This window comes from Elephas maximus, chromosome 7, assembly GCF_024166365.1.
Source record: "Elephas maximus indicus isolate mEleMax1 chromosome 7, mEleMax1 primary haplotype, whole genome shotgun sequence".
Taxonomy (NCBI): Eukaryota; Metazoa; Chordata; class Mammalia; order Proboscidea; family Elephantidae; genus Elephas; species Elephas maximus.
The window spans coordinates 54,942,490-54,952,772 of NC_064825.1; the positions used below are offsets into that span (position 1 = coordinate 54,942,490).

General features: G+C 41.6%; 1 protein-coding gene across 2 annotated transcripts in view; it reads right to left on the reverse strand.

The window, feature by feature from the left end:
• TRIM68 (tripartite motif containing 68) overlaps positions 1 to 9,881 on the reverse strand; it is a 29,196-nt gene extending 19,315 nt beyond the window's left edge. The window contains exons 1-3 of one of the 2 annotated variants that reach the window (XM_049890027.1): positions 9,780 to 9,881; positions 8,690 to 8,791; positions 2,971 to 3,451 (exon numbers count right to left, since the gene is read on the reverse strand). In XM_049890027.1, coding sequence (XP_049745984.1) covers positions 2,971 to 3,396 — 426 coding nt within the window. In that variant the 5' untranslated portion in view covers positions 3,397 to 3,451; positions 8,690 to 8,791; positions 9,780 to 9,881. The remainder of the gene's footprint in view (positions 1 to 2,970; positions 3,452 to 8,689; positions 8,792 to 9,779) is intronic. The other variant, XM_049890028.1, reaches the window with a different exon arrangement.
• Positions 9,882 to 10,283: the final 402 nt, after the last annotated feature.

Consider the following 10,283-nt stretch of genomic DNA (forward strand, 5'->3'; position numbering starts at 1 on the left):
TTTATATCTTCTTTGATTTCTTTCAACATTTTTGTTTTCCTTATATAGATCTTGTACATATTTTGTCAGTTTTGTTTTTTTAATGCTAATGTAAATGTTGTGATGTTTTTAATTTCAAAGTCCAATTGCTCATTACTGGCATATAGGAAACACTTTTGTATTCAATATACAAAATGATTTTTGTCTATTAACCTTGTATCCTGCAATCTTATTAGTTCCAGGAGGGTTTTTCCCCCCTGTTGTTGATTCTTTGGGATTTTCTACATGGACAATCATACATCTGCAAAGAGTTTTATTTCTTCCTTCCCAATCTGAATACCTTTTATATCCTATTCTTGTCCTATTGCATTAGCTAGGACTTCCAGTATGATGTTGAATTGGAGTGGTCAAAGAGGACATCCTTGTCTTGTTCCTGATCTTAGGGAGAAAACATCTAGTTTTCTCCCCATTAAATATAATGTTTGCCATAGGTTTTTTGTAGATGTTCTTTATCAAGCTGAGGGAGTTCCCTTTTATTTTATTCCTAGTATTGAGAGTTTTGTTTGTTTTTATCATGAGTGGGTGTTTAAAACCAAAACCAAACCCATTGCTGTTGATTTTGACTCATAACGACCCTATAGGACAGAGCAGAATTGCCCCACAGGATTCCCAAGGTTGTAATCTTTATGGAAGCAGGCTGCTACATCTTTCTCCTACAGAGCAGTTGTTGGGTTTGAACCAATGACTTTTCAATTGGCAGCCGAGAGCCTAACCACTGTGCCACCAGGGCTTGAATGGCTATTTGATTTGTCAAATGCTTTTTCTGTATCTATTGATATGATCAAATGATTTTTCTTCTTTAGTCTGCTGTTGTGATGGATTACATTAAATTGATTTGCAAATGTTCAGCTATACTTGTATTCCTGAAAAAAATCTCACTTTGTCGTGGTATGTAATTCTTTTTACACATTGTTGGGGTTGATTTGCTAATAGTTTGTTGAGGATTCTTGCATGCATGTTCATGGGAGATATTAGCCTGAAATCTTCCTTTCTTTTAATGTCTTTGTCTGGTTTTGGTATTAAGGTAATGCTGATATCATAGCATGCTTCTATTTTTTGGAAGACATTATAGAGAACTTATATCATTTTTTTCCTTAAATGTTTGGTAGAATTCACAGTGAAATCATCAACAGGAGTCTGGTGCTTCCCGTTTTGAAAGGTTATTAATTGTTGATTCAATTTCTCAAATATATATATGTCTATTCAATTTATCTATTTCTCATTATTTAAGGTTTGATATATTGTGTCTTTCAAGGTATTGGTCCATCTCACCCAAGTTATCAAATTGTGGGCATACAGTTCTTTTATTATCTTTTTAATGTCCTTGGGATCAGTTGTGATGGCTTCTCTTTCATTACTGGTATTAGTCATTTGTGTCTTCTCTATTTTTTTTCTCCCCTTGGTTATTCTGGCTAAAGGTTTATCAATTTTATTGATCTTTCCAAGGAACCAGCTTTTGATTTTATTGGTATTCTCTATTAATTTCCTGTTTCTGATCTCACAGACTTCTACTATAATTTTCATTGTTTTCTTCCATCTGCTTCCTTCAGCTTCAGTTTGCTTTTTTTTCTAGTTTCTCAAAATTGAATGTTATATTACTGATTTTAGATATTTCTTTTTTTCTATGTATTCAGTACTATAAATTTCCCTCTAAGCACTGCTTCTGCTGCATCCCACAGCTTTTGTTGTGTTTCCTTTTCTTTAGTTCAAAATATTTTTAAATTTCTCTTGAGATTTCTTTGATCCATGTATTGAGAAGTGTGTTAAGTAAGCACTTTTAATTTCTTAGAAATTCTCTTATAGGAAATAATAATTCAGGTGATTTGTCTTATACTCCCGTCTTCTAATGTCAACTCCAAAAAAGGACTAATATTACCACTAGATTACTGGATCACAGAATCACTTGGGTAATGGTTCTGATAAAGGCATGCCACTGTAGACATGTGAAGAAAGAGCAAGAAGAGATCTGGAAGATGATGAGGGTAGCTATAAAAATGGCCTTGGTATCTCAGGGAAAGATGTTCATTAGGTGATTCATGACTTGTAAGGAGCAGAAGGTGCTTAGAAGTGGACAAATCACTTGTCAAAAAAAAGGGGGCGCTTGAGAGAGATGACGGAATGCTAGCTGAAGAGTGAGATGACTAGCCTTTGATCTTCTTCTAACCAAAAATCAAACACTCAAACCTACTGCTGTAGCGACCCTACGGGACAGATTAGAACCACACCATAGGGTTTACAAGGCTATAATCTTTATGGAAGCAGACTGCCATATCTTTTTCCCACGGAGTAGCTGGTAGGTTTCAAGCTGCTAACCTTTCAGATAGCAGGTGAGCAGCTTAACCACGGCACCACCAGGGCTCCTTTCTTCTAGCCAACTTACCCTAATGTCAAGAGGAACCTTAGAACATTAAACTCACTCAATCCTAAATGACTCACCTAAAGACCTTTCTAGCTGTAAAATAAGTTATTATGATTTCAAGTTTCTGAGCCTCAGTTTTGTTTATAAAATGTGTATTAAAGTGACTTACCCAATGTCAAATGACTACTTTGTAGCACTGCTAGGAAGAGTTTGTAGGTTCCAATACATGCAGCTTTGGCAACCTACAAAACAGCCTCATAGTCAAACTCATCCAAGGTACCAGAAACCCAGATGAAACCAAACTGGTCTCTTTTAAATTCCCAGTACTGAAATCATCTTTGGCTAGGCAGTGACCACAATGGATCCAGGGATGGAGTGTAGAAGAGGGAGTCAAAGGAGGTCACGGATACAAGGAAAAACATAGCTCAGTATGTCAGATCTCTGGGATATACGGGTATGAGAAGTCAAAAGATTTTAGTCTCTGTGATCCCTGGTCAAATCTTTGATCTAGAGACAACCAAGTGAGGGGCAGGGGAGAGGCTGGGGCATCCAGCCAAGCCTCCATCTCTCACCTTATACTCCCAGGCGACATCCTCCATGGGCACAACGCTGTGGGTCTTATGCTCTGGGGACTGGCTGCAGGCCTCACACATCATCAGGCCATCCTCTTTGCAGAACAACTTAAGCCATTCCCTGTGGAGCTCACACACATCACCTTTCAGTCCCATTCCTGGGTGAAGCCCTAGCAGACGGACTTTTTCCACAACATTGGCCAGCTGCCAATTAGGCCGCAGGTTCCCAGGCTGGACAGGAGCCCGGCAGAGTGGACAGGTGTAACCCCAGTTCTGGGATTCTCCTGGGACCTCCCAGAGTCCAGAGAGACAGCTGTGGCAGAAACTGTGACCACAGTCGATGTTCACAGGCTCCTTCAGGAACGTCATGCAGATGGGACAAGCCACTTCTTCCACAATGGCTTCCACCAAAGCTGCAGGATCCATGGTTCCTTCTCACAACCTCCTCAATAAAAGTAAAACCAGGGAGAGGTAGTGAAGGCTTGAGAAGAGGAAAAGAAAAACAAATAAGAGAAAAGGTAACAGAAGAACAGAAAGACCAGTAAAAAGAATAATGACTAAATAAACAACTTCCTTTGGGTCCTGTATTAATCTTATTTAATAAGCACTGGCCTTCTCAACTGAAGTTCTGACTGGGCCACGTGACTCATACCACAGAAGGAACATCTGGGGATATCTAAGTGAGTGGAAGTCAGGTGCTTTCAGTTTTCATTCATTTAGTCATCTCTGACCCTCCTCAGGGTTTGCTCTACCAGTTCATTCCACTCCACCTCAACTATGCTCTCCAAATGAGAACTGTCCCTCTTAAACTTGGATAGGGTCACATAAAATGTGGTGTTTCAGTGTCCTAAATAAGGTCTGAAATGCCTTCAGTCCCGCTTTATGGTATGTTAGTATGTCCATTTATATAATTCAAGGTGCAGAAAATATACAAAAAGCCTTATATATACAACTATAAGCACAATTTGTTTTCTTGTGTTACACACTGAAGTGTAAAATATAAGGTAAACAGTACTTTCCACATACTCTTCAAACTCCTGCCCACTTATCCAGCACTAATACACAGTTGTTATTTACATTATTCATCAAGATACCATGATACTCTCCCCAGCTTTCAGTGCTTGTTAGAGGCAGAGATGAAACACCACCCCTTACAAGAAAACAAAAACAAAACAAAGCACATCTGATGATAATCAAACCCATATTGATGAAGTCACTACTCTAGCAAGAAACCTGAGATTTCTGCCAAAGCCACATATAGGTATGGGTCTTGAATGGTCAATGGAAGGCTCTTGGCTCACCTATCAATATTTATTTATTCACTTTATAAGTCTGTCTTACCAGCTAGAGTCTGAATGGGTGATGCCATGTTGGCTTAAGCACTGCTATATCCTTAGCACCTAGAACATTGCCTGAGGTGTAGTTAGTGCTGAATAAGTATTTGTTGACTGAATAAACCAGCTAGACATATGAAATAGGTCCTAAACCACAACATGCTTTTATAATTTCTGTTAGGTAATTGCGAGCAGTATTATATACTAATATCAATAGCTATCATTCCTTGATGAACACATGTTTTGAGCACTTTATGTGGATTAACTTATTTCACAACCCCAGGTAGAAACCACTATTCTTATTTTACAGATGCTTGGTCCTGGGCTCTACCATTTTATCTTCGGAAAATTACTTAACATCTCTAAGCTTCAAGGTATAATAAAAATTCATGAGGCGAGAGAAATCACTGTGGTTTAGGATAGTCCAGCAAGGTCTTTTGAAGGAGATGAGGCAGTAATTAGATCTTACAGAACTCTGTTGCAGGCCATCTGCAGGTCATACCTTCCCAACTGGTTTCTCTGTCCCTTGCTTTTCTTCTTCCTATTATCACTACCACATTGTGGGATCCAGTACCCTAGTTTTGCTAAATCACTACCTACTCAAGAGCCTACCCTGGCTCCCCAGTGCCCAACCCAAACTCCTCACAGTCTGTACCACAGGGGTCTTAAAAAAATCACTCTCCTTTCACACCCAAAATGGCACCTATACTCAGCCAAGCAAAGAGAGAAGATTCCACACTTTCTTGTATACTCCATGTTCATTCGTCCTCCCCTACTTGAGTTCTTGCTGTTCTCCCAGCTGGAAATGATCTCCTCTGCTGTCTGTCTTATCCCAGGTACACTGTTTTTGGTTTTATTTCCCAAGTCAAAATCTGCCTGCCTTGAGTGGGGCTCCTGCCTGTCCTGAAGCTAGAAGACTTTCCTTCTCTGGTCTTCTGCATCCTGCCCCAGGGTTGTTTTACAGTCCCCGACACAGAGACTGTGATTGCAGATGCCATGTTGGGTCCTCTACAAAGAGCTTTCAGTTCATTAAATCCAGAGAGCCCTGGATTTAAGAGATGGAGGCTGAGTACCTTTTCTGGGTGTCTGTTGCCTCTTCTCTAAAGCAAAGATGACAGATTAAGCACAAGTGAGTTCCCCTCCTGTGGCAGGGAGAATAATGCTTGCCACCCACCTTTCCCAAACGTTCATATTCTAATTCCTGGAGCCTGAGAATGTATTATGTTACAGGGGAAAAGAGAACTAAGGTTGCACATTGAAGTCAGGTTGCTAATCAGCTGATCTTAAGATAGAGAGGCTACCCTAGATCAGCCAGGTGAGCTGATGCAATCACACGGGTCTTTAAAAGGAGGAGGTGGAGGAGGCAGAAGAATTCAGTCAGAGAAGGGCGTGATGGAAGAAGCAGGGTCAGAGTAATGTGATGTAAGAAGCACTTGATTTGCCACCACTGGCTTTGAAGATGGAGAAAGGGGCCACAGCCAAGGAATGCATGTGGCCCCTGGAAGCAGGAAAAGGCATAAAAACAGATTCTTCCTTGAAGCCTCCATAAGGAATGCAGCTCTGGATTTTGGTCCAGTGAAATCCGTGGTGAACTTCTAACACAGAGAACTGTAAGGTAATAAATTTGTGTTGTTGTAAAGCACCAAATCTGTGGCAATTTGTTATAGCAACAATAGGAAATACACCTCCCTTCTGAGACCCTCAATAAAATAATAGTAAAAGAACAGTAAAGCGAGTAGGAGGGATATCATCAGTGGATACATGATTTATCAACTTTCTGTTGAGAAATAAACTTGAGCAACAAAAGAATAGTCTGGAAATGCAGAAAAGGACTATAGCAGAGGACATAGTGGATTTGCTGCTATAATCTGAGCGGCTCCATGCTCAGTAGCATAGAACAGTAGAAGAAAACTTCCAAGACCTGAAGACAGAGATGCAAGTCTGTGACAGGGAGTTCTGCACAAAGAAAAGACTCACACTTATACACACCACCACGTCAAAATAATGACAGAAGTTCCTAAACACCTCCAGAGAAAAACACAAGGGGAGAGTGGAACACACACACGTGCATGCACAAATCAGTCATCTAAAAAAGAATAGTCAGACTAGCATCTTCCTTTTATCAGCAATACCAAGTACTAGAAATAGAAAGCCAATGTAATAACCCCTTTAAAGTTGTGACTGAAAGTGACTTTCAACCCAGTATTATTTATCCAACCAAACTAACAATACCAAGCCAAAAACCTAACCCGTTGCTGTTGAGTTGACTCAGATTCATACTGACCTTACAGGAGAGAACAGAACTGGCCTATAAGGTTTCCAAGGGGTGGCTGGTGGATTCAAACTGCTAACCTTTTGGTTAGCAGCCATACCTCTTAACCATTGTGATACCAGGGCTAACAATAAAAAGGTCAAAATGAAGACATTTTCACTGCACGTACTTAAAAGTCCACCTTCAACATACTCCTTCAAAGGAAGTTACTTGAAGATGTACCTACTCCAGCAAAAGAAGGATGAAAACCAAGAAAGAAAAAGGCATGACAAACATAGCAAAACAAAACCCAGGAGGACAGTGCATAAGAAACCCCAGGGTGAAAATAAGAGGACAGACTTAAAACAAATGCTTCAAACTGGAACAAGAAGTCAATGGATTCTCAGGATGTCTTCAAGAAAAGATTGGATTGGATTTCAAGTAAAAGAGAAATGGTAAAGAAGCTGGAAGGCATTAGTGACAAAGTGAAGAAAGCATGTTCCCAATCTCAATAAGACAAAAAAAAAAAAAAAGGAATGACAATTAGAAAAGCATGGGGAAAAACAAATAAAATCAAGGTTCCACTGTAAACCAAACTAAAGCATGAAATGCAACAAGGGTTACAAGAAGGAAATAAAATTCCAGCAAATTAATTTGCTCTGCAGTGAACAATGTTTTTATGGTCCTAAAGTAACCGCTAAGGAGCCCTGGTGGCACAGTGGCTAAGGGCTCAGCTGCTAACTGAAACTGCTGCCAGTTCGAACCCACCAGCTGCTCCTTGGGAGAAAGATATGGTAGTCTGTTTCCATAAAGATTACAGCCTTGGGAACCCTACAGGGCAGTTCTACTCTGTCCTATAAGGTCGCTATGAGTTGGAATTGACTTGACAGCAATGAGTTTGGTTTTTTAGTAAGGTACTCACTGCTTACTGGTTTTAGAATCAATCTATGGTCAAAAAAAGAGAAGAGTTTGCTTTTACATTGTCAGGGCTGATAAATGTTCCAGAACTTCCCCCCTCCCACTCTTCTAGACAACTATTTTGCCATTCTTCTCTATTCTCCAACCAATACCCTTCCCTCTATCAGCAGGGTCAGGTGATGATGACCTTGCTACCTATTTCACAGAAACAATCAGAAGAGAATGGCCACTCTGCCTTCCCTTCAGATAGCATGGATGAACTTTATGTCAACTTTTTTTTAGACCAACTCCTCCACTTGTTCACTAAATCCTTTACTCTCTCACCTATTCAAAAACAGTTGTGTCCTATCCTTCCTGCATTTCAAGTCTCCCCGCCACTAGATAATTTCCATCAGATTTAAAAAATGCTGAAATAGTTCCCAACTTAAATAAAATTCTCTCTTGACTGCACAATCCTCTTCAGCTAGGATCTATTTCTCTGCTTCCCTTTACGACAAAGCTTTTGAAAGAACTATCTTCACTTTTTCTCCTTTCATCCTCTCTCAAATTCGTTTCAAGACTTTGCCCCATCATTACTCCATCACAGTCTTGTCAAGTTCACCAGTGAATACTGCTAAATCCAATGGTCAATTCTCAGCCCTTACCTTACTTGCCCTGTCAGCATCATCTGATGCATCATTCTTGGCTTCTGAGAAGCTTGTCTATTGGTTCTCCTACTACTCCCTGGCTGCTCCTTCTCAATTTCTTTGGCTGGTTCCATCCTCTCCCTTTGGACCTTTTCTCTATCTATCCTCCTTCTATGGATGATCCCATCCAGTCTCACAGCTTTAAATATCATCTACATGTTGATGACTTCCATATTTATGTCTCTAGCCTGGACCTCTCCTTTGAACTCCAGACTCATATATCCCCATACATACTTGACATCTTCACTTGTAGGTCTAATTGATATCACAAACCTAACATGTCCAAAGCAACTTCTGAGTTCCCTCCTTCTTCCTCCCCTCAGTCTTCCTACAACCTGACCTTCCTATAAAGATAACCTCACCATGACCCTGCTCTGTTCTTCTTCATAGCACTTAATATCATTTGCCATGTATTTGTTTATTGTCTTACTTCCCATATTAGAAGTTTCATGAGGATAGGGACATTGTCCATTTTGTTCACTACTTTATCTCCAATGCCTAGAACAATGCTTCAAATATTTGCTGAATACCTGAGAATTGAACTTCAGTGCTGAGGCCCAGCTGGCAGTAGGTTGGAAGTGGAAGAAGTGTCAACATCCTCATCTAATAGTGGAGGCACCAAGAGCTACTGCCTAAAGTTGACAAGACAAGAAATGGAGGTTGGTATTTATTATTTATAGCTAGAAAAGGAAATCAACAGAACTAGAATAGCAAGCAAATATTGATGGTGGCAGTAGGAAAGTGAGGTAAAGAAATACTAAAACGATAAATCAAGAGATGCAGTGGAAGCATATTATTTAGATTTGTTGTTGTTGTTAGCTACTCTGGAGTTGGCTGGACTCATGGGGACCCATGTGTTACAGAGCAGAACTGCTCCATAGGGTTTTCTTTGTGACAATCTTTATTGAAACAGTTTGCCAGGCCTTTCTTCCTCGGAGCTGCTGGATAGGTTCAAATTGTCAACTTCTGGGTTAGCAGCAGATGGCAGACTGTTTGCACCACCCACTCTCCTTTATTTAGATTTAGGGTCATTAAAAAAAAGATGTAAATATGTGTAAATTAAAATGATGGTTTCTGCAAGAGGGATTTGGGGACAAGTGGCTATTGCTTTTCAATATAAGCCCTTTTTTATGCATAAATTACTTTAACCAAATTTAGAGAAATAAACGTTTAAGTGCCTCAGATAAATTACAGAATGCCGGAACGGAGTCTTCCACTGTGCCTTTCTTTGGCAGGGTGGGGAGCCGGTCCAGGAAAGACGCGAGAGTGGTGGGGCGGGGCAAAGGCTCCAGAAGGACCAGGGACCAGAGTGTGCATGAGTGTGCGTGTGTGTCTGTGTACGAGGGAAGGTTTGAAGGGGTAACCTTCAAGTTTCAGGAGCTGAGGAGGGTGGTAACCTCCCGCCACAGGCCGCAGGGCAGGGCCATTGGGCAGCTGGCGGGTCGGGGATGAGAAGGTGAACTTGCCGGGCCTCTGACTTACGCAGTACGGCTGTCTACCCACCTCCCTCCTCAGCCTGGACTAGCGATTCGCGGCGGAAACCGAAGGTGGAGACACCTGGTTCCCACGGCCGAATTCTGCAGGGTCGGGAGAGACAGGGCCCGTAAACGCAACACTTACCGGCCGGGCTCCGAAAGCCCAGCCACCAAGGCCGGGTCGCTTGCAGGCTCCTCGGCCCCTTTCGCAGAGCCCCGAGGCCCCGGAAACAATGAGCGGCGGGCAGAGCCCAGGCGGCGTATGTACCCGGTGGCTGCGTCTTTGTGGGAGCAGCCAATCAGAGATAGCGATCAGACCAACCCTAGCCAATCAGACGTGAGGACACGGGCTTGAAGTGGCAGTGTGTTTTCTCTGCTTCCTTAGTTTTTCCAACGTCTTTTCCCCACCCCGAGCCTCTTAACTGTAAAGTGGCCGAGGAGTTAAGAGTTGGGTGGTCGAAGGGTTGAGATTTCCGAATGAGGGCGTCCGGACCCTGCATTAGGAGGCACAAGCAGGCGCTCTAGCCGACGAACCGTTTGCTTCTCATGCTTGCTCTTTGGCTGACAAGTGTCTCCTTAGAAGCTAATCTTGTTCCTTCCAGGCAATAGCAGACCTAATGCTGTTCATTTGCCCGTTTTCCATGTGAAA